Source organism: Heloderma suspectum, chromosome 5 (genome assembly GCF_057233095.1).
Source record: "Heloderma suspectum isolate Gila_16-S chromosome 5, 16-S_ref, whole genome shotgun sequence".
NCBI lineage: Eukaryota > Metazoa > Chordata > Lepidosauria > Squamata > Helodermatidae > Heloderma > Heloderma suspectum.
Window position 1 is genome coordinate 175,352,720 of NC_139462.1, and position 25,389 is coordinate 175,378,108.

Below are 25,389 nucleotides of genomic sequence, written 5' to 3' on the forward strand. Positions count from 1 at the left end.
GAAACTAGGCAATCACTCACACACCCCTTCTTTCTTTACTAGCTCACCACTAATTGCTTCAATGGCAGTTTGGGTCCAAGTTGAATTTTTGAAGCGCATGGTTTTGAATGTCTGGTTCACTTAGATAATTTATTAGGTTGGGCAATATACATGTGTGTGGATTTTATACTGGCTATATCATCTAGTCATGTATATGTAAACTAGAATGGACCAGTAACACCAGGACTGAGTCTAGCATAGTTAATTTGACAAAGCTGAGAGGGTTAAAAAAAAAAAATTCTAAGCTGTCTTTCACCCAAACCAATCCGAATCTTGAAAAAATAATAAGAGCTTTAAAACAAAAGACATCCACATTTATTAAAATTGTAAATAAAGCAATTTAAATATAGCAAAGAGAAAATAACCAAAATTAAAAGTTGGTCCGTCACTCAATTAAAAGAGATCTTAGTTGATTAATTGTATGGTTTTAGTTCATTAATAAATTAATTGATTAACAGCACAATCCTATGCATGTCTACTCAGAGGTAAGCACCATAGAATAAAACAGTGCTTATACATAGGTAAGTGTATATGGGTAAATCTGTATAGGATTACTGCCTAAATGTGTTAGGATTACCGCATACATTGCTTATGAAAAATAATCATTTTAAAGAAAAGATTAGACTACATTTTTATATCATGCAAATGCATGTTGAAGGAGGGAATGCTTTTCTTTAAAGATGTCAGTTGCCATTGGCAGTTTTCACAAGTGTTTATATGAAAAATAATTTAAAAAATAAAAATCTGCTGTCTGGTTAACTGGGGCGAGCACCATTTTAGTCAATCAAAAATTATTTTAATTTGATAACCTAACCAAGTAATTCAGCCCTAATTGAAAAGCATTTTGTATATTCAACCCCAAAGCTCTCTGAATATGACAAGCAAGCAGGAGGCCCAGTGAGGTGTCTTAGGAAGAGAGTTGCATGAAAAGGCCTATTCCCAATAGTTACCAATCTAACTCTCTAACAGTGCAATCCTATCCATGTTTTCTCAGAAGTATGCGCTATTGTGTTCAATGGGGTGCACTTCCAGCTAAGCATGCATAGGATTACAACATAAATGAAGGAATCTGGGTTCCTTTGATGAGCTAATCAAATAGAAGGCTCATACAGTTGTAAAGATATCCCAGGCCCAGACTGTTTGGAGATTTAGTCTTCAAAATGTGCATCTCAAGGTGTGCCCAGAAGCTAAATATAATTAATGTAGATATTTCAAAACTTGAAAGGTTAGATATAAAGAACATATCCCAGCCAATGTGGTCTACCACATTCTGGACCAACTGACGTTTCCAACCATCTTAAAGGGCAGTGCCATATAGAGCATATTTATGGCAATCTAATCTAGAGGCTACCAAGGCAAGCCAAGTTCTTTATCACCCAGGAAAGGGCCCAGTAAATACACCAAGCATAGTTGACGAAAAGTACTCCTAGTTACAGATACTGACTGGACAGAACTACAAAATGTAACACTTGGCCTAGAGCACATCCAGGCTGCAAACTGGCCCTTAGAAAGTGTGACCCTCTCCAGAGTACCCAGCTTGCTGGAGAAAGGTAGTCACGACTGGGGAAGGCAATGGCAAACCACCCCGGTATAGTCTGCCATGAAAACGCCAGCATAAGTGGCGTCCCTCTAGGGGTCAGTAATGACCCGGTGCTTGCACAGGAGGAACCTTTTTCTCCAGAACAAACATAGCCCTAACACCAAGATTAACTGAAACTCCTGCCATCAACATCTCTGTCTTTCCTATATTCCATGTTTTTTCTTCCCCTACAACATATAAAAAAGAGAAATGGAGTAGGATGTAATTTGTATATTGATTACACTGCATCCCATACAGCCTAATCCCTGGATCCCACTTTCTAGGGACACCACTTGCACTGCCATGTGGGAAGAAAAAAAGGATGGCCTGATTGTTCTTTCTGAGGTGTGGTGGGCAACAGGTTGGAGTAACCAGGCACCAGTCAGCAGTGCTGATTGTTTCCAGGTGCATGTCCTGGGAAGTGGACCTGGGAAGAATAGTACCCTCTTTCTGCCACTCCTGCAGCATAGAAATGATCCCCTTACAGAGGTACAGTCACTGCTGAGTTTCCCACTCTCCCAAGTTTTACAGTATTTTCTGTTCCTATGGATGGATGTTAGCCACTGGTTAATGGGACCAGGAACTAATTTTACTCATCTGTATGATCAGGTGACCATCATATCTACTATTGTGGGCAAGAATCCCTTAGAAGAAATGGAGTAGCACTCATAGTCAACAAAAGGGTGGGAAAAGCAGTACTGGGGTACAATCTTAAAAATGATAGAATGATCTCAGTACGAATCCAAGGCAAACCATTCAACATCACAGTAATACAAGTCTATGCCCCAGCCACTGATGCTGAAGAAGCTGAGGTTGATCGGTTCTATGAAGACCTACAACACCTTCTAGAAGTAACACCAAAAAAAGATGTCCTCTTCATCATAGGGGATTGGAATGCTAAAGTAGGAAGTCAAGAAATCACCAGGATAACAGGCAGGCATGGCCTTGGTGTACAAAATGAAGCAGGACAAAAGCTAATCGAGTTTTGCCAAGAGAACACTCTGATCATAGCAAACACTCTTTTCCAACAGCACAAGAGACGACTCTACACATGGACATCACCAGATGGTCAATATCGAAATCAGATTGATTATGTCCTTTGCAGCCAAAGATGGAGAAGCTGTATACAGTCAGTAAAAACAAGACCTGGAGCTGACTGTGGCTCAGATCATGAGCTTCTTGTTGCAAAATTTCGGCTTCAATTGAAGAACGTAGGGAAAACCACTAAACCATTCAGGTATGACCTAAATCATATCCCTTATGAATATACAGTGGAGGTGATGAATAGATTTCAGGGATTAGACCTGATAGACAGAGTGCGTGAGGAACTATGGACGGAGGTCCGTAACATTGTTCAGGAGGCAGCAACGAAATCCATCCCAAAGAAAAGAAATGCAAGAAAGCCAAGTAGCTGTCAGATGAGGCTTTACAAGTAGCTGAGGAAAGAAGGGAAGCGAAAAGCAAGGGAGAAAGGGGAAGATATATCCAACTGAATGCAGAGTTCCAGAGAATAGCAAGGAGAGACAAGAAGGCCTTCTTAAATGAACAATGCAAAGAAATCGAGGAAAACAACAGAATGGGAAAGACTAGAGATCTCTTCAAGAAAATCGGAGATCTCAAGGGAACGTTTTGTGCAAGGACGGGCATGATAAAAGGCAAAGAAGGCAGGGACCTAACAGAAGCAGATGAGATTAAGAAGAGGTGGAAAGAATACACAGAAGAACTATACAGGAAAGATCTGAACGTCCCTGATAGCCATGATAGTGCGGTCACTGAACTTGAGCCGGACATCCTCGAGAGTGAAGTCAAGTGGGCCTTAGGAAGCATTAGTAACAACAAAGCTAGCGGAGATGACAGTATTCCAGCTGAGCTATTTAAAATCCTAAAAGATGATGCTGTTAAAGTGCTGCATTCAATATGTCAACAAATTTGGAACACTCAACAATGGCCGCAAGACTGGAAAAGGTCAGTTTACATTCCAATTCCAAAGAAGGGCAACGCCAAAGAGTGCTCAAACTACCGCACAATTGCGCTCATTTCACATGCCAGCAAGGTGATGCTCAAAATCCTACAAGCTAGGCTTCAGCAGTATGCGAACCGAGAACTACCGGAAGTACAAGCTGGGTTTCGAAGAGGCAGAGGAACTAGAGATCAAATCGCCAACATTCGCTGAATCATGGAGAAAGCAAGAGAATTCCAGAAAAACGTCTATTTCTGCTTCATTGACTACGCTAAAGCCTTTGATTGTGTGGATCACAACAAACTGTGGCAAATTCTGAAAGAGATGGGAGTACCAGACCACCTTACCTGTCTCCTGAGAAACCTGTACGAGGGTCAAGAAGCAACAGTAAGAACCAGACATGGAACAACCGAGTGGTTCCAAATTGGGAAAGGAGTACGACAAGGCTGCATATTGTCGCCCTGCTTATTTAACTTATATGCAGAGTACATCATGAGAAATGCCGGGTTGGATGAATCACAGGTCGGAATTAAGATTGCTGGGAGAATTATCAACAACCTCCGATATGCAGACGATACCACCCTAATGGCAGAAAGCGAAGAGGATCTAAAGAGCCTCTTGTTGAGGGTGAAAGAGGAGAGTGCAAAAGCTGGTTTGAAACTCAACATTAAAAAAACGAAGATCATGGCATCTGGCCCCATCACTTCCTGGCATATAAGAAGGGAAAGAGATGGAAGCAGTGACAGATTTTACTTTCTTGGGCTCCAAGATCACCGCAGACGGTGACTGTAGCCATGAAATTAAAAGACGCTTGCTCCTTGGGAGGAAAGCTATGGCCAACCTAGACAGCATAGTAAGAAGCAGAGACATCACCTTGCTGACAAAGGTCCGTATAATCAAAGCTATGGTTTTCCCAGTAGTAATGTATGGCTGTGAGAGCTGGACTATAAAGAAGGCTGAGCGCCGAAGAATTGATGCTTTCGAACTGTGGTGCTGGAGAAGACTCTTACGAGTCCCCTGGACTGCAAGGAGGTCAAATCAGTCCATCCTAAAGGAAATCAAGCCTGAGTGCTCATTGGAAGAACAGATACTGAAGCTGAAGCTCCAATATTTTGGCCACCTAATGCGAAGAGAAAACTCTCTGGAAAAGACCCTGATGCTGGGAAAGACTGAAGGCAAAAGGAGAAGGGGATGGCAGAAGATGAGATGGCTAGATAGCATCACTGATGCAATGAATATGAACTTGAGCACGCTCTGGGAGAGAGCGCAGGACAGGAGGGCCTGGCGTGCTGTGGTCCATGGGGTCACAAAGAGTAGGACACGACTGAACGACTGAACAACAACATGATCAGTCCAGGCACAGTGGGGGGTTTGCCTTCCTCCCAGCAACACATTTGATAGCTATTATTTTTATTTTTATTTATTACATATTTCTATACCACCCCATAGCCAAAGCTCTCTGGGCAATTTACAGAAGTTAAAACATTAAAATATAATGTAAAAAGATTAAAAGCCATTTACATAAAAGCACACAGACAATGTACACAAACAACATATAACTAAAAACAACTTTGAACAATTTTGAACAGTCAGTCATAACTAACGACACATCCAGGACTGATTAAAACTCATCCTGTGCTACCAAATGCCTGGGGAAAGAGATCGTTCTTAACCTGGCGCCAAAAAGATAACCATGTTGGTGCCAGGCAGACCTCATTGGGGAGCTCATTCCACAAATTGAAGGCCACCACTGAGAAGGCCCTCTCCTTCGTTGCCGCCTTGGAGGAAGCACTCGGAGGAGGACCTTAGATGCTGAACACAGAGTGCAGGTGGGCTCATTTCGGGAGAGGCATGCTATCAGGTATTGCAGTCCCAAACCTTGTAGGGCTTCATTGGTTAAAACCAGCACCTTGAATTGAGCTCAGAAGCATATAGGCAGCCAGTGCTAGTGGGTCAGAGTCGGCCTTATATGTGCAGACCTTCTAGTCCCAGTTATCACTCTGGCCACTTCATTTTGCCTGAGCTGCAGCTTCTGAACAATCTTCAAAGGCAGCCCCACATAGAGCACATTGCAGTGATCTGACTTGGAGGTTGCCAGAGCATAGACAACTAAAGCCAGGTTATCCCTGTCCAAATAGGGGCATAGCTGGGCCACCAACCAAAGTTGGTAGAAGGCACTTCATGCCACTAAGGCCACCTGAACCTCAAGTGACAGAGATGATTCCAGGAGGACCCCCAGGCTACAGACCTGCTCATTCAAGAGGAGCGCAACCCAATCCAGAACATGTTGAACGCCCTACATCCAGTCAGCAGAACCACCCAGCAACAGCTTCTCAGTCTTGTTTGGATTGATCTTTGGTTTATTAGCCCTCATCCAGTCCATTGTCACAGCCAGGCACTGATTCAGCACATCCACAGCTTCACCTGAAGAAGATGAAAAGGAGAAATAGAGCTGTGTGTCATCAGCATACTGATGACAGCGCACTCCAAAACTCCAGATAACCGCATTCAGTGGTTTCATGTAGATGTTGAACAGCGTGGGTGACAAAACCAATCCCTGTGGAACCCCATATTGGAGAATCCATGGGGCCAAATATGTTCCCGAAGCACCACCTTCTGGAGCTGACCCTCCAAGTAGGAGCAAAACCACTGCATTGCAGTGCCTCCCACTCCCAACTCAGCCATCCCATAAGGATACCATGGTCGATGATATCAAAAGCTGCTGAGAGCTGAAGGAGAATTAACAGGGTGATCCCTCTGTCTTTCTCCTGACAGGGTGACTAAGGCTGTTTCCATACCAAAATCCAGCCTGAATCCCAACTGAAATGGATCCAGATAATCGGTCTCATCCAAGAGTGTCTTGAGCTGGTTGGGACCATGCCCAGGAATGGAACATTTGCAACCAGCCTATAATTATTAATGCCAGGGGTGCCTCTGAGCATAGGCAGTGGCAGAGTAGCTCAGATTCTGAAGAGGAACTGCAAAACGTGTGGGAGGAACTTTCCCAGACTCTTCCAGACAGGGAGAGATAGACTCCTCAGGTTTCAGTAGTCCAGCTGGACAATCTTCACACACCCCTGTGAGATATAGCTAACAGGGAGAGGTGGGGCTTGGAGAGCCTGAATTCTTAGACGCCAGGCGCAGACACTGAGCCAAGAGAGAGATGGCAGGGGCAGAGCTTAGGCAATCTGTCCGATTGGTCTGGTGGGAACAGCTATGCGTAGAGACCTCACAAGATAGAGGGAGATCCCCCCCCCCCAAGTTAGGAAAGTATGCCCGCCTTTTCTCAAACGGTGGGCAACTTTCAACCTTTGTAGCTTCCCTTTGTACTCCCTGAAAGCATTTCCTTTGTAGACTGTGAGTTACTGACAATTTGCATCTGTGTGACCCATTGAAGTAAAAGGATTAAAGAGCCATGGATAGAAGCCTCTTGTCTGTGTTTTGATTTGGCTATTTGAAGTTCAGCAGGGACAAAAGGGAATCTTGACAGCTAAGGTTTTTCTGGGTCTAGAGAGGATTTCTTCAGGAGTGGTATCACCATTGCCCCTTTCAGGTACCCTGGGACCACTCCCTCTCACAAGGAGGCATTAATCACCTCCCTGGCCCAGCCCACTGTTCCCAGCACATATAGTTTTGTTATATGTTCGTTATCTTTGTTACAGCCTCTCAGTTTGGGGTGCTTGAGGAATTGGGCTGGATCCATTTGAGGGAAGCAGGCTTGTAGCACCCCATTTCCCAAGAGGAGAGCCCCCAAAAGAGAAGGGGGGCTACAAACTTCCATCCCAGCTCAGAGGCTGGTGTCTGCCACACATCCAGGTGGCAGGAAGAACCTACATTTTCAGTACATGCTGTAGCGGATCTGAGACTCCTGCCACCCTCAGTGTTACCCCCAGCAAGAGGGCTAGGGTGGAGAATTAGCTGGCAGTTGGGCTGCCCAATGCTTGGATACTTGCCCTATGCAATGCTAAAGCAATGTAAGCTGAAGCCAATAGATTTGTGGCCAATTTTAACTGCAGAACCTGACTACGTGTGTTTACTGCTCCATCCGTCTCACTTCCCAAAAGGCACTGCAGGTGTAATACCTCACCCATTGGTTTTCTTTCATGTTATGTAGCACCAAAAGATTGAACCATGCGGCATCCTACAAAATGGTACAAGAACCACAACAAAGTGGTGCCTTCCAATCTAGATAGCTGGCCCAAAAGAATATGATGGTTGATGGTACTGATAGCTGCACAGACAGCTAGGAGAGTCAGCATGGTCATAGTCGTTCTATCTATCCCAGTGAGTCCTCTGTCCAAGCAATCAATGCAGTTTCAGTCCCAAATGGATCTGAAAACCTGATTAACATGGGTTCAGGTAACCACCTTCATCTAAATATGAAGGTAATCCTAAAAAGGGTTCCAAAACATCCAAAATATTTTTCTCTGATGAATTTTCAATATTTGTATTTTTCCTCTTTGTCCATTTAGCTATTAGAACCCTACTTACAAATCCCAAATTAGTATGTTATTATTCATGTCACTAGGGAGTGCATTGAACCATTTTGCTTTTATGATAAACTGGGGAAATTACTCTCTATTCGTGCTTATTTCATAGTTCTAATTTCAGAAGTTTCCCAGAATTTCTATTTCTCCCCTCTCTCCTTTTTCCAGGCAAGTTTGAATGGATAGTATGGGACCTGTAGAATGATGGAGAGAAACAGGTGTGGAGGGAAGCAATGAGGCTATGGCCTTGCAGAAGAGCTTCAGTGCTTGTCATGGTTGGGCAGCTGCCAAGCCCCATAGCAACGGACCCACTGCTGATTGGAGACACTAATAATACACTGGGTACCACTATCATTATTCAGCCTTGTGCACATGCTAAGGCGTGCACATGAGGTTACTGCCTTTCAGCAGAATGGGGCTCTGTTGTTGCTCAAGTAACAAGGAAGTCAATAAAGGCAGAGGGTATAGCATAGCATGGTGGTGGCACCTTTTAAAAATGTAAGCCAATTAAAGGCGCAGTCCTATGGGGATGGCATTAAGCCTCCAATCTTGGAGACTTGCAGGCACCTAGTGTAGAACAGGAGGAGTGGCAGAGGTGATGATCACCTCCACGCTCCTCTTACTCCACATTTCAGCTAGATGGGCTTTTTTGCCCATCTAGCTGAGGTGTCAGGGAGCAGGAGGGAAGGAGGCTGGAGGTTTCCTCGTAAGTCAGGCTCCCCAGTTCCCTCCTGGCCCATGGCAACACCCCCTTTACCTTTTCTCCAAGGTCACTTTTTGTGACCTCGGAAAGGCAGCCAGCACAGTTCTCTCCACACTGCCTGCAAGGGGGAGGAGGAGGGGAGCTCAGACACCTACATCTGAGGTCGGAGCGCTGACTCCGACCTTGGATCCAGGAATCCAAACTATCCTATGGCCCCCCAGATACTGTCGAGGGGCTATAGGATTGCTCTCCCCTTGGCTTAAGTGGTGTGTGTGTGTCTGTGTGAATATAATATAATAAAAGTGTATGGATTGGGAGTGTATGGGGAAAATGAGTCCAAGTCCCTGTCTTGCCTAGATCCCACAAAAACCCAGAGCTGCACTGGTAGGAAGAGGCATTGCTAATATAAAATTCCAATTTCTGATTAGTCAGAGACACTTCCAAAGTCCTGCACCCAGTTAGAAGCTTCAAGGTGAAATTAGTGGGAGAAGTACTTATTACGGGCAGAGCAGTTGTAAGTAGGAGGGGAGTTTTGTGGCAAATGATCCACCACTTCCAAAGCCTTGTCTGCTCACACTAGCCAGAACAGGAATCTTAGGAAGTGTTTGTTTTTCTCCCAATGTATGTTTTTCCCTCCCAGTGGGAGCGGAAATACTTATTCCAGCCTCAGAGGCCCAATCCAGGGTTGTGTTGGAAGAGAAAGGGAATTTTGGATCCAGCAGATCCACCAATCCTCGTGCAACGTGGCCCAACCACTTTCTGCAGGTGTACTGCGGCCTCTACAGTGGTGAGGTACATTCTACCTCACCAGCTGAACTCCTCTCTGCTGGTGGAGAGGGAATTCTGTCCCATCCTACCCCATTTGGACAGCTGTCTGAGGGGATTATGATTGCTTTGTTAAGTCCCATTGATTTCAATGGGACTTAAATTCAAATAACTTATTCTATATCCATCTGATTGAACACAGTGGTTCTTACTACTGGGTTACCATGTATTAGATTGCACCGTTAGTGCAAAAAAATAATCCTTAGGGTGTAATCTTATGGGGATGGCTGTAAGCCTTCAAACTTGGAGGTTTATGGTCATCCAATGCAGAGCAAGGTAGGCAATCTTTTCATCCACTCCACTCCACCCCACCCCCCACTCTGCATTTTAGTTAGACAGGTGTTTTCGCCTCTCTAGCTGAGACATTGGGGAGGAGGAGGGAAGGAGGCTTCTGAAAGCTGGGAATAGCTTGTATCCCCGCTTCCCCTGTCCCTTTCCCTCCCTGCCCACAGGAATGCCCCCTTTTTGTCCTCTCCGGGGTCACCTTTCTAACCTCGGAGAGGCAGCCAGCACAGTTCTCTCCACAATGGCTACGAAGGAGAAGGGGTGGGGTCCATGGTCAAAGCACTGTCTCCGACCTCAGCTCCAGGAATCTGAAGCATCTTATCCCCCCCCCCCCGACAGACTCTGTGTATGGGCCGTAGGATTGCTCTCTTAGCAAATTATCAATCGAAATAATTCTGAATTTTAATGTGTATGTTAGAATATTCACTCAACATTTCTAGAAATCTGTGTCAGTTTGCCCTTATAGTATGTTTGTTCTTCTTACTGTGCAAAGTCTCACCAGCTTCTCAGTTTTAGATTTTTTTTCTTCCTGTCAAACAAGCTGTCATTCTGTACTACTATGTGTCAATTTTGCTTTCCCACTTAGCAATTTTTCTAGCTTCAACTGCTGCAAATTTAGGCAGTGATCCAGAGGGGCACAGGTTACTATTTCCATGTGTAGCCACATTTCTTTGTGTTCCTTGCAAAAACTGGCCCTCCAGTGCCTGGAAATGACCATTTAAAATCCCCTGAGTTCAAAAAGCAATATGGGGATTTGGCACAAGAACTAGTTACAGGAAATCTCTAGTTGCATTGAAGGTAGGGTCCAATATTTCCCCAAAATTGTTTATAGAGCACTCATGTGTAAAGTGTATTATTGCCATGTCAATTCAGTACCCTCCTGGGTATTCAGTGCAGGACAACACCGACTCGAGGGTCAGGGAAGGGGTGGTCGCCGTAGTCTACAGAAATTCGATCTCCCTGTCTAGGCTTCCCATTCATTCGACTGCAGATCTTGAGTGTCTGCACCTTGTGTTGGGAACCCAGGACAGATTAGGGATTCTGCTGGTGTACCATCCACCCCACTGCCCATCAGATTCCCTGCCTGAGCTGATGGAAATGGTCTCGGACTTGCTGTGGGGGATCTCAACTTCCAGGCTGAGGATGCTATATCCAGGGCGGATCAGGACTTCATGGCCACCAAGACAACTTTGGGGCTGTTCCAACATGTTATTGTCCTAGCACATGTAAAAGGACACACACTTGACCTGGTTTTCTTGACTGGGCAGAAGAATGGTGATCTGAAAGTGGGAGAATTAACATCTGTCCCCTTGTCATAGTCGGATCACTTACTACTGAAGTTTAGCCTTTCCCCTCCGCAAGGGTGGGGGACCTATTAAAATGGTCCACCCCGGAGGCTAATGGATTCCGATGGATTCCAGAGGGCTGTGGGGGATTTTCCTGCTGGTATGGCTGGTTCTCTTGTTGAAGCCCAGGTGGAATGCAGAGATGACTCGGGCAGCTGACACGATCGTGACCAAGTCCCCTGTCCCCTTTAGCAGAGCCCAGCCAGCTCCTTGATATGCACCCAAGCTGAGGGCAATGAAGCAAAAGGGGAGACGGCTAGAACATAGGTGGAGGAAAACTCATGCTGAGTCTGACCAAACACAGCTCATTATCAAGCCTACTCTGTGGTGGTGAGGGTGGCAAAGAGACAGTTCTTCTCCACCAGCATTGCATCTTTTCAGTGTCATCCAGCAAGCTTTTCCAAGTGGTTCGCAGCCTGTTACATTCTGGGCCAGGGAGAGAGACCGTGGAACCCTCGGTAGCATGCGATGACAAGTTTGAACAGCACTTTGAAGATAAAGTCGCTTAGATTCGTCATGAATTGGACACCACAATTAATGTAGTTCCATTCGTAGAGCACTGTCTGGTCCAGTCCAGTCCAGAGCACTGTCTGGTCCAGTTGTATTGGATGAGTTTCAGTTATTGAGGCCTGAGGATGCGGCCAAGTCCAGTCAACCACCTGTGTGCTCTACCCTTGCCTTTCATGGCTTATTACATCAAACAAGGAGGGGATGTCTGGCTGGGTCCAGGAGGTTGTAAATTCCTCCTTGAGAGAGGGAATGGTGCCGGCCTCTTTAAAAGAGGTATAATCAGACCACTCTTGAAAAAGCCGAACCTGGACCCAGAGGATGTTGACAACTATAGGCTGGTGGCCAACTTCCCCTTCCTGGGAAAGGTGCTGGAGCGAGTGGTTGCAGGACAACTCCAGGCACTCTTGAATGAAACAGATTATCGACATCCATTTCATTAGGGCTTCAGGTCTGGTTTTGGAACGGAAACTTCCTTGGTCGCCCCATGGGATGACCTCTGCCAGGAGAGGGACAGGGGGAGTGTGACCCTGTTGATTCTCCTGGACCTCTCAGCGGCTTTCAATACCATCGACCATGGTATCCTTCTGGATAGGTTGTCTGGCTTGGGAGTTGGAGGCACTGCACTGCAGTGATTCCACTCCTCCTTGGATGGCCAATTCCAGCAGGTGGTGCTGGGGGATTATTGCTCTGTGCAACTATGCCATGGGGTTCCACAGGGCTCTCTTTTATCCTCTGTGCTGTTCAACATCTACATGAAACCTCTGGGGGAGGTTATCCGGAGGTGTGGGCTGAGATGCCATCAAGATGTGGATGATACCCAGCTCTACCTTTCTTTTTCATCAAACCCAGATGAGGCAGTGGCTGTTCTGAATCAGGGCCTAGGCACAGTAATGGACTGGATGAGGGCCAATAAACTGCAACTCAATCCAGACAAGATGAAGGTACAGTTAGTAGGTGGCTTGTCTGCTCAGCTACGTGATATTCAACCTGTTCTGGAGGGGGTTGCACTCCCCCTAAAGGATCAGGTTTGTAGTTTGGGGGTGCTCTTGGATCTGGAACTGTCACTTGAGGCACAGGTGAATTCATGGCATGGATCACCTTTTAGCAGCTTAAGCTGATATACCAACTATGCCCTTATCTGGACAGAGATAGCCTAGCTACAGTTATCCATGCTCTGATAACCTCTCGTCTGGAATACTGCAATGCGTTATATGTGGGGCTCCCTTTGAAAACGGTCTGGAAACTTCATCTAGTCAAAAAATAGGGCAGCAAGATTGTTAACAGGGACTGGCCAACAAGATAACATTATGCCAGTACTTTTCCATTGCATTGGCTGTCAGTTCCGGGACTGATTCAAAGTGCTGGTATTAACATTCAAAGCTCTAAGTAGCTTGGGCCAGGTTATCTGAAGGATCGCCTCCTCCCATATGTGTCTGCCTGGACCCTAAGATCATCCTCAGGGGTCTTTCTCTGGGAGTCCCCACCAAAGGAAGTAAGGTGAGTAGCTACCAGGAAGAGGGCCTTTTCTGCTGTGGCACCCCAGCTGTGGAATGAGCTCCCTTAGGAGGTTCGCCTGGCGCCTACATTCTCCTTCCCCCGGCAGGTGAAGACTTCTTTATTCTCTCAGTATTTTAGCATTTTAGCTTCCTAATCTTTTAGCTGTGGTGCTTTAAATCTCTGCATTGCTGCTAGTTTTTATTCTGGTTGTACTGTTATATTGTGGTTGTAAGCTTTTATATTTTGTATTGTTTTTAAGCTGCACTCTGTAGTTTTAATATTTGTGAACTGCCCAGAGAGCTTTGGCTATTGGGCAGTATAGAAATGAAATAAATATTTCACTCAATATGGAAACATTGTTATGAATATCATATCTAAAATTTAGTCATATGTACAATGAGGCAAACAGTATCCAAATGTGAACAATTTAAAAATTTAAAAATACTGAACACTGTTTGACTGTACAGTCTCCCTTAGCTGAAGTTTTAGTATGAGACTGTATTTGTTGATCCTATATGCTTTCTTCTTATTTTAGGTTATCTTGTCATTGTGAGCTTAATCTGTGTTATCATTTGCTTTTACAGATACTCATGTTACTTTGACCTGACAAATTTTGCATTTTGTAAAGACATTTGTTTGATTTTTGAAGGTTGCCAGCTTGTAAAGGTAAAATCTTAACAGAATGAGGAATCTTTCAGAAAGAAGGGTTGGCCAGATATTCTGTATAATGATGGGAGCCAATTTGGAACTGCAGGAGTTCAAGAAGCCTAAACCCAATATAAGGCGAACTCAGATCATTCCAAATAGTCATATTTAGGATTGTCCCTAACTACCATCAGCTCTCCCATTCCTGTTGCCCCTTCTCTTCTCCCATATCTGTCTGGCAGCAGGATAATGGGAGTGGACAATACCTTGATTTACTGAGGGCTGTTTCTAGTTGATCCCAGAGCAGTTCGTCCCTCACTAATTTTAGGTAGGAGTTCGGATTTGGAGGTAATGCTCCAAAGAATCGGAGACTAAAGATATGTCTGGATGTAACATTCAACTATGGTTTAGCATTACATGAATGACCCAGCATGAGCCTGTAGCTTGCATTCCCTGTACCACCCCCACCCCCTGGCACGGTCATGAGGAAACGGGAAGCTTTCACATCTGTTTTTAAACTAACCAGAGTTGCCAGCTACGTCTGAACTCAGAGGAATTCTAAAGATTTTAAACCATAGTTAGTTTGAACAAGCCAGGGTTTATAATCTGAGTTTCTTAACAAACCATAGTTTAAACTAATCAGAGTCATCGCTTCCCCACCCCACAGCATGGCATAACAGAGAACTCTGGAAACAGCAGAAGCAGAAGATTGGCCATACCAGAAGAGGAGAGTAGAACGGACAGGCAGCACATGGGCCCAAGGCTCATTCACATAACACTGAACTGGCCACCATGTCTAATAAAATGGGCAAAGAATTCAGCTGCTCTAATCAACTAATATACACATAGGTTGGTTTTTATCTTCTTTCCGTTAATTTGCTGGATTATTTTCAGACCAACACTGAAACCTGGGAAGGCAGGCATTGTTATACAGCAAAACTGTCTGGCAATGTTTCAGTAAGTAAACATTTGTGGATATATATTTCCAAGTTAGAATTTAATACAGTCATATCCATATTTACCTAAGGCGGAAAACTCTTCACAAGTTGAGGGTCAATTGAATAAACCAGGGGTGGGGAACCTATTTTCACTCAAGGGCCAAATTGGCTCTGGACAGGCACATGGGTGGGGAGCACATGCCAGTAGCCCAAATTGGCCAAGGCCATCCCACTGCTGGCATATGCCCCCAGTGCCCTTGTTCCACACACACTTTCTCACACATTTGAGGTGCCAGCTGATTTGGGCACTGGCTTCGCCCCCTCTTCCCTGTGAAGCAGACATAGCTGGTACCTCAGTGAGTCGTTCATCGACACACTGGCCAAGTCCCAAGCCAGCTTCATTCCCTCCCCTTCCCTGATCAGACAAGTCAAGGGAGGAGTGAAGCCGACTGAGCCACAGCCTTGAGGAGCACAAAATGAAGCTGCGATTCAGTCGCTCTCTCACCTCCTCATCCTTCTCTGAGGAGAACAAGGTTTCAGGGAGGAGGAGGGGCCTTGCCTCAGGCCTCTGAAGGCCAGACAGGGTGGACTCATGGGCCAAATTCAGCCCACAGACTAGAGCCTTCACATCCCTGGTGTAAACAGTTAAATGATTCTTTGTGCAGTTTTGTAAAATTATGCTTTTGCCTGACTGAAGATGCTTTGGATAAAAGCAAATTTTACATTTTAATGTATGCGCGGCTAACTCAAATCCCATTTATTTCAGTGGTTGTACTATAAGTTGTATCTACCAGATACAACTTGTTAAAACAATAATTAAATAAAATAAACAATCCACATAAAACCACTGAAAAAGAATTACTATAGGTATGGTAAATGTTGGTCTCATTTTAGGCATAATCGATTTGTAGATGTAATATTCATAAACATTTTTTCATATTTAAGTTTAATTTTACTAATACTATAATAATCTTGCATGTTAGCATTCTGCAAAAAAAAAAAATTAAAATTAAACTCTGTGCCCTAACATCTTTCAGTTCTATCTAACACTTCAGTATTTGTTGGTTATCAATTACCTGTTTTTCATTTAAAGGGAAATTACTGCAAACTTTTGTATACTGTTCTTTCCTGATTTGTGTTACACTGAACATCTGTAATGTTAAATTGCCATTCTGGGTTGAGAGGGACAGCCTTACAGTTACTGCTGAGAAAGCAGCAAATCCTTGCAATTATATTGTTGTTGTCGTTGTTTTAACAATGGCAACAGAAATAAACCCCATTAAGTTTAGTTGAACTTACTCCGATAGAATTCTTTGAGGGGTCCCAAGTTCTTAGTAAGTATTCACAAAGATGGGAAAGTCCATTTGCCAGGGAGCCTGGGGTTTGAATGTTGTTGTGGCCAAGTTTTTTGATGTAATGGGGTCCCAGAGCCACTCCTCTCTGCCACTCTCTAGTAAGTTTGAGTGGGAAAACAAATGGGACTGCTGCTGTGAGTGGGGAGGACTAGTGTGGAAGCTGAGCAGCTTTGAACCCAATTTGTAATAGAGCTGGAAATTCTGAACTGGGGAAATTCATTTCTGAGGAACTCCTTTCCATTCCTAATTCTAGAAATGGGTGCCATCGCTCTATAAAGTTTTCTTGCTTCTGGCCTTGAAACTTACTCAATGTCACTGCTTTCTTTTTCTAGGTCTAGTTATATTTAGTACTGAGAGGTAGTGTTTATTGAAAAATTGACTTAAAAGAGAAATATTTAACCCATGGTTACGTGCATGTTTATTTCATGAAGAATTTCAACCACTGCATGGCCCCATAAGTTGAAAACATAAAGGGTCCCAATTATTGTTACCTGCTTTACTCATAAACAAAAAAAATAACAAAGATTTGAACTTCAGCAGCATCAAAAGCTTTTCTTTACAGACTACACTATTGTACATTGTAATCACATACTTTTTTCCATTTAAAAATTCTTGAATATAGTTTGCCTTGTTTACTTTGGGAAACTTCAGCAACTTCCTTGGAGTGTAATGTACTTAAATTTTTGCAGCCTAATAATTATTTTATAAATATCAGAAGTGCAGTGCACTTAATTCTTTAGCTGAGGGCATTATATTCAGTTTCTGTACACTGCTTCAAGTTTGCTCCATTTAATAATTTTAAAAGCTTAGTTGGTGTAAATTGAATTTAACACTGTAGTTGCAAGGGTGTTATGTAAAAAGTCCAGAAGGAGTGCTTATGGCACAGGCGCTTATTGATCTTAAACTATCTAGCACCCTCTGTTGTCATGTACAGGCAATATCAAGTGTATTATCTTGTTTAACAGCTAGATAGCCATCAAATCTATCAAAGTACATTCAACACAGATTCTTCAAGTATGTACATGTATTATTTATCTAAAGCTAAATTTCATAATTAATTAAAGTTTTTCTTTCATTTTTTAACCTTTGAGTCATATCCCTATGTTTACTCAAAGGGAGATATTTTGATTTGGATAGCCTTTTTAAAAGAATCCTTCCATTTTGTGTGGGGTTTGTTTTACAGAAATTCTCAAAACATTGCATATTTCACATGTGTGATGTTCAGAAATACGAATTGTATATCCTCTGTTAAAACCTGTAATTCTTAGACTTCGCTGCTTCAAAATAGGAGGAACCTCAAATTGTCCATGCTAAAATTAAGCATTTATAACTGTATGGAACAGATGTTTTCATAAACATTTGCTATAATTAATTTCAGCTAGGGGATTGGAGGAATAAAGCAGTTTCTCCTTTCTCTAAACTTTAATGCCTTTTTCCCATATAGAAAACTCAGAAATCTTTTCTGTAATACTGTTAAGGAAATACATTTACTTCTCTGTTTTTACAGTGAAAAAGAAAAGCTTAATTCATATTGTATTCTTGCCTTTGAAATGGTGTAAGAGGTGAAATTACAAATCTTTGGAATTTTTTATTTTTTTTTTTACTTTAACCTCTGTTTCATCAAGGGTCTATTTACTGCTACATTTATTAGTATTATGTAAATAGGTCAAAAATCATATGGCATAGTGCAGTGTACAGAATATTGTTTGTTTGTTTATTTAATGCATTTATATCCCGCCTTTTTTCCTCTTGCAAGGAACCTAAGGTGGCTTACATTATCCTCCTCCATATTGTTGTATGTTAAATGTTTTCTATATGGCATCAGGACATTTATTTTTACTGTTCGTTAGTTTTGATTGGATGATCTCTTTTGAGTAAAATGTTATCCTTATTGCTAGTTTCTGGAATTAACGGATATGCTGCCTTCTAATAATATAGTGTATCCTGTCTTCCAGGTTGTTGGTAATTAAATTTATACTCTACCTTATGACCACAGTAGTTTTCTTCTAGAGGCCAGCATTCAAGAGCAGTATATATTAGCAACTACATTTGAAAATTATGTCTACTGTCACTCCAGAGAGGAAAAAATATCCACTTATCAGGATCTTCTTTACTATCTTCGATGCCAATTTATTTTCCTCGCTATTTCTGCACTTTATAAAAAATACTGCTTAATTGAGAGAGCTTTAAAAAAAAAGTTTTAAAATAAGCACAGCCTAATTGTTCTACACCTGAAAGCTCTACTGCAGCTGCAAGAAATTTTGAGCAAACCAGTATTCTTGACTGATCTGTCATCTACAAAGTGTGCAAAGAAAAATAGGTAGCTGTCATTAAAATTACATTTCAGCTTTCAATAACCATTTAATGAGTAGTGTAATTATATAAGTATGGTACCTCAAGTACTTCACTCAATAATTAAAAATAATCTCATCTTTAAAGTGAAAGCTCTAATTATTATTTGACTTAACCAGGACCACTGTTATGATCTCCAGTGGCATCTCAGAGTGTTTTGAAGGTATAAATTAAAACTGAATAAATCATTAAATTATTAAGCTTTACATATGCTAAAATAAAAGTATGTAGTATTTTTTAAAAATATGCTATCGCAATTCTCAACTTCATAATGTAAGCAAATTCTTCTCTATTACTTTTTCTTCTCTGAGATCACAAAGTATGCCCTTTTACTGATATACATATTGGTATATGATTTACTGGAGAATACTGTGAGTTGCAGGACTTTTTTCTGTCTAAACACGCATAGGATTGTGTCCTTAATGTCTTTAGAGCAGAAACCATGGTGATTAATCATTACCAAGCATTAACCATGAAAACATAATTTAATACACTTCTAGTTTCTTAGCAGTAATACATCTTTTTAGTTTTGGTTTATGAAAGGTACAAGTCTGAACTGCTAAATGTTTTATTATTCAAAGCAAAATCCCCCTTCTCTTATTGTTTGTCTTAACAAATGAAAACTTCCAGGCGCTACAAAGAGTGGTCATATCTAGTTTTTGGCTATATGTTTATATTTCATATCTATTCTTAGCAAGGATAAATGAATGTCTCTTTTTTATTCCCTTTTTTCACATGATCCCATATCTAAACTCAAAATTATATGGAGAAATGTTTTGTTTGCCCCTATTCTACACACTTTCATTCGGATAGTTTCCCATGATTGTAGCACTTCTAAGTGACTACCACCATGATTGGAGAAGTCGTTGCAAAGTTGAACATATGCATTATAATTATGCATAGTACATTTCTATATGTGATTCTATACCAGAGGGCTAGATTTGTATGGAGAAGGAAGACTGTCTTTGCTGTATTAAGTGGCATTCAGAGCATCATACATGGATACACAGGCAATCTCCTACCCACATACTGTCCAGATCCAGGCCTACATAGCTACAGATTTGGCAAACCAGAAACAGGGTTTTTCTTCCTGCATCATAGTGCACCACTTCAACCACGAATTGATGAGGGAGTACCAATATATTCTATATCCATAATAAGGGGTGGAACACATATTTTGGAAAAATATTACGCTATGAGACTCGGTTTTTGGATTAATTTTCATTGCTCATGCATGTGTGAAGCAGCCCTTACATTCTTAGCAGAAAACATAATCATTAGCTACTTATCAGGTAAAGGGGGATCAACAGTCCAGCACAGAAATTACAGAGAAATAGAAGGTTAAGCCTGCAGTCCTATACTGTGTGTGTGTGTGTGTGTGTGAGAGAGAGAGAGAGAGAGAGAGAGATCTGTGATGGCTGATTAATACATGCAAATGATCACTCGATGCTGCTATCATCAAGTAATGATCATGCATGTGTAAAGCATTCCTTCCTTCATTACTGGGGAACAACCAATGCTTCTTTGTCATTCAGATCTAGAAATTCACCATTGACATAAGCAGTTTTATTTTACAATTAACTTTAATTGGGAAACTGAAGAATTTAGAAGAAACTATGGTCTTACTAGAATATGTGTCTTTCCTAATAAGAGAATCAGACAACTATGAACTTTTATTAAAGTTCAAGAATAAACTTTTCTAAATGTAATGTGATCTGATCCAGAGAATTGCAGGAGCAATCCAAAAGACTATATGGAAGGCTTGTTTCCTTTGTGGACCCTAAGATAAGATCATCTTCAGAGGCCCTTCTCTGGGTGCTCCTGTCAAATGAAGTGAGGCGGGTGTCTACTAAGGAAAGGGCCTTTTCAGTGGCAGTGCCCTTGTTCTGGAATGCCCTCTCTAGAGAAGCTTGCTGGCACCTATGTTTTGGTCTTTTTGTCAGGTGAAGACCTTTTTATTTTCCCAGGCTTTTTAGTCCTTCAGTTTTAAAAATTGCATTTGTACAATTTTAGATCTTTGCACTGCTGCTGGCTTTTACCCTGGTTTTTACATTGGTCTTACTCTGTTTTAAATATAAGGTTCTTATATTGCTTTACTGTATTGCTTTATCACATGCTTTCCTATGTTACTGTATTTTATGGTTTTACGTTTTGCTTTGTGAACTGCCCAGAGAGCTTTGGCTATTGGACAGTATAGAAATGTAATAAATAACTAAAATAATACTTCTGTATAGTGCCTACAACAAAATTATTTTGCAGCTCATGGGAATCCCTGGTTGGTAAAGAGTGTTTTGATGTGTCCAGATTGGGTGATTGTGCCCCCATGGCATAGTGTTATTGTGCAAAGGTCTAGTACTTCTGTATACCCCATATTCACACCGCTCTAAATTAACATGCTAACATTTCTCATGTTTGTCTTCCCAGATGTGTCAAATGAGAATGGAAGAATGTATCAGACTTCAGATTCTGATGGAACATTTATTTCGTATAGGTGAGAGTTTCTCATGTTTCTGGCTGGAGAGCTTTTCTTAAATGTACATTCTTAAAGCAGAAAGAATACTGTATGTCTTGAATTTATTAAATATGTATTCCATACTGTTTATTTTGTATTTGCTGTTTGGTGAAACTTTGAATAAAGTGAATGAAGAAGACATTTAGAAACATACATTTTGAATCCACAACTTAAAAACAGATCAAGGAGATCTCTATTGCTGCCAGTTGTTAAAAAAAAAACAAAAAACACCCTTTGTGATGTGTTTATATATCAAAAAAGTGGTGTGCCTGAACATACGAGGGCCTTTGTTCATAAGCTCCAGTGCATAAGCATGTGAAATCATGTTTGTCGATATCTAAAACACAGTGAACAGTTTATTGATAATCAGATAATTAAACCACTTCAGGAAATAAAAAACACTACAGAGACTAATCTCCTACAGGCCCCTCTCCCTGGCAGTGCCCATGATCTCCAAATAGTTTAACTGAACTGCAAAGTAAAACTTGAAGTAGTATTAATTGGACCTCCATTATTACCATCTTTCATGCACACTCTCCTTTCCTTGTGACTATTTCAGATTGTTCACTCTGGAATTGCCACTAATTCCTGGCAGCCTTACATACTGGGAGCTTGGGTTAGGTTTAGTCTTCTCCCATGGTTGAATAGATGTAGGCATTGGGATCCATTTTGGATTTCTGCTTCTCTGCCCAGAGTTACTCATACTACTTTTATTAGAAAGTTTTAACATTCCCTATTAAGGGGAAAGAAATTTCTGACCTATGGGGTAAACACCAGCATAAGCCCTACTTAGAATAGACCCATTAAAATGAATGGGACTCAAGTTCGTCATGACTAACTTAAGTCCCATTTATTTCAATAGGTCTACTCTAAATAAGACTTATTTTGGATTTTACCCAGGGTCAGATTTGACCAGACCCTTTACAAAGTGTCCTATGGTAGGCCTCCTCTCTCAGTGGCCATTGACAGGTTTCCCTGGCAAGCAGTGAGTAACTCACAATACCCAAATGTGTCCCAAGATTGAGCCCGTTGTGGGAAATTTAAACGATGTCTAGATTGAGCTACCTTATACTACCTAGAGTTCCAGGCCAGAAAAAAACATTTTGGAAGGCCTAAGGCCGACATCACCAGTGGGCCCAGGCAGCTGCCAAGGATGCCAGGTGCTAGCATCAGCCCTGCCTATGATATATAGCTATTTCAGTCTATCAAGATCGGAAAAAATGCTCTTATAGAAATAGCGTGCTGGTGTTCTTCCCAGAGTATATCTTATTCTTCCCAGAGTGTGTCTACAGCCTCTTAATGCTTAAAGTAGGCAACAAAGACATGTCCAAGTAGGGCTGAATCTTGTAATATATCCTAAATATTGGGCACACAATTAATAAACTGGATCAATTTAGATTTCAAATGTTTTAGGCGCAGTCTGCTAAACAAGGAACATTGTTTTTTAAACACACGCACACACACGCACACGCACACATTTTTCTGGTAGTGGCCTCCCCTGTAAAGACACCCTTGTTTTGTTCTCCTTGCATATATCAGACACACTTCCACAGCTGTGGTTACTCAATATGATTTATACCTCCTGAGGTTTGGTGTTTTTAGAAAGAATTACAATTGTTTGCAAACAGTGAGGGCCTTCTGTTCAAAGATCACAAAGCTTGGTTTTGCTTGGAGGTAGAGCCTTGGTATGAAACACTTCAGAGTGGGGTACCTGTGTTTATGTGCTTTAAAGTGTTTGAGGATAAATTAATCTTAATACTAGAAGAATTCATGGACATGAAACTGTCAACAGCTTTATAGCAGATTTTAGTTATGTTTACATATGAGCAAAGCTGTGTATACCCCTTCATGGATCACTGCCTTGTTGTGGCGAAGGGGCTTGCGTAACTCAGTGAAGCCATAAGCTATGCCGTGCAGGGCCACCCAAGACGGACAGGTCATGGTGGAGAGTTCTGACAAAATGTGGTCCACTGGAGAAGGAAACGGCAACCTACTCCAGTATTCTTGCCAAGAAAACCCCGGGGAACGTATCACAAGGCTAAAAGATATGACGCCGGAAGATGAGCCCCTCAGGTCGGAAGGTGTCCAATATACTACTGGGGAAGAGCAGAGGGTATTTCCAAGTAGCGCCAGAAAGAGTGAAGCGGCTGGGCCAAAGCCGAAAGGACACTCAGCTGTGGATGAGTCTGGTGGTGAAAAGAAAATCCGATGCTGTAAAGAACAATATTGTTTAGGAACCTGGAATGTCAGATCAATGAATCAAGGTAAGCTGGAGGTGGTCAAACATGAGATGGCAAGACTGAAAATCGACATCTTGGGAATCAGCGAACTAAAATGGACAGGCATGGGCGAATTTAATTCAGGTGACCATCATATCTACTACTGTGGGCAAGAATCCCTTAGAAGAAATGCAGTAGCACTCATAGTCAACAAAAGGGTGGGAAAAGCAGTACTGGGGTACAATTTCAAAAACGATAGAATGATCTCAGTACGAATCCAAGGCAAACCATTCAACATCACAGTAATACAAGTCTATGCCCCAACCACTGATGCCGAAGAAGCTGAGGTTGATCGGTTCTATGAAGACCTACAACACCTTCTAGAACTAACACCAAAAAAAGATGTCCTCCTCATCATAGGGGATTGGAATGCTAAAGTAGGAGGTCAAGAAATCACCGGGATAACAGGCAAGCATGGCCTTGGTGTACAAAATGAAGCAGGACAAAGGCTAATAGAGTTTTGCCAAGAGAACATGCTGATCATAGTAAACACTTTTCCAACAGCACAAGAGGCAACTCTACACATGGACATCACCAGATGGTCAATATCAAAATCAGATTGATTATGTCCTTTGCAGCCAAAGATGGAGAAGCTCCATACAGTCAGTCAAAACAAGACCTGGAGCTGACTGTGGCTCAGATCATGAGCTTCTTGTTGCAAAATTTCGGCTTAAATTGAAGAATGTAGGGAAAACCACTAAACCGTTCAAGTATGACCTAAATCATATCCCTGATGAATATACAGTGGAGGTGAGGAATAGATTTCAGGGATTAGACCTGATAGACAGAGTGCCTGAGGAACTATGGACGGAGGTCCGTAACATTGTTCAGGAGGAAGCAACGAAATCCATCCCAAAGAAAAAGAAATGCAAGAAAGCCAAGTGGCTGTCTGATGAGGCTTTACAAGTAGCTGAGGAAAGAAGGGAAGCGAAAAGCAAGGGAGAAAGGGGAAGATATACCCAACTGAATGCAGAGTTCCAGAGAATAGCAAGGAGAGACAAGAAGGCCTTCTTAAATGAACAATGCAAAGAAATCGAGGAAAACAACAGAATGGGAAAGACTAGAGTTCTCTTCAAGAAAATCGGAGATACCAAGGGAATGTTTTGTGCAAAGACGGGCATGATAAAGGACAAAGAAGGCAGGGACCTAACAGAAGCAGATGAGATTAAGAAGAGGTGGCAAGAATACACAGAAGAACTATACAGGAAAGATCTGAATGTCCCTGATAGCCATGATAGTGCGGTCACTGAACTTGAGCTGGACATCCTCGAGAGTGAAGTCAAGTGGGCCTTAGGAAGCGTTACTAACAACAAAGCTAGCGGAGATGGCAGTCTTCCAACTGAGCTATTTAAGATCCTAAAAGACGATGCTGTGAAAGTGCTGCACTCTGTATGCCAACAAATTTGGAACACTCAACAGTGGCCACAAGACTGGAAAAGGTCAGTTTACATTCCAATTCCAAAGAAGGGCAACGCCAAAGAGTGTTCAAACTACCGTACAATTGCGCTCATTTCACATGCCAGCAAGGTGATGCTCAAAATTCTACAAGCTAGGCTTCAGCAGTATGTGAACCGAGAACTACCGGAAGTACAAGCTGGGTTTCGAAGAGGCAGAGGAACTAGAGATCAAATCGCCAACTTTCGCTGGATCATGGAGAAAGCGAGAGAATTCCAGAAAAACGTCTATTTCTGCTTCATTGACTACGCTAAAGCCTTTGATTGTGTAGATCACAACAAACTGTGGCAAATTCTGAAAGAGATGGGAGTACCAGACCACCTTACCTGTCTCCTGAGAAACCTGTACAAGGGTCAAGAAGCAACAGTAAGAACCGGACATGGGACAACCGATTGGTTCAAAATTGGGAAAGGAGTACGACAAGGCTGCATATTGTCGCCCTGCTTATTTAACTTATATGCAGAGTACATCATGAGAAACGCCGGGTTGGCTGAATCACAGGTCGGAATTAAGATTGCCGGGAGAATTATCAACAACCTCAGATACGCAGATGATACCACCCTAATGGCAGAAAGTGAAGAGGATCTAAAGAGCCTCTTGTTGAGGGTGAAAGTGGAGAGTG

General features: G+C 42.2%; 1 protein-coding gene across 25 annotated transcripts in view; it reads left to right on the forward strand.

The window, feature by feature from the left end:
• Window positions 1-25,389, forward strand: part of TBC1D5 (TBC1 domain family member 5) — a 412,711-nt gene that overhangs the window by 169,966 nt on the left and 217,356 nt on the right. For all 25 annotated transcript variants that reach the window (XM_084858401.1, XM_084858405.1, XM_084858400.1 and 22 more), the window contains one exon: window positions 20,946-21,012. In XM_084858401.1, the coding sequence (XP_084714527.1) occupies window positions 20,969-21,012 (44 nt within the window). In that variant the 5' untranslated portion in view covers window positions 20,946-20,968. The remainder of the gene's footprint in view (window positions 1-20,945; window positions 21,013-25,389) is intronic.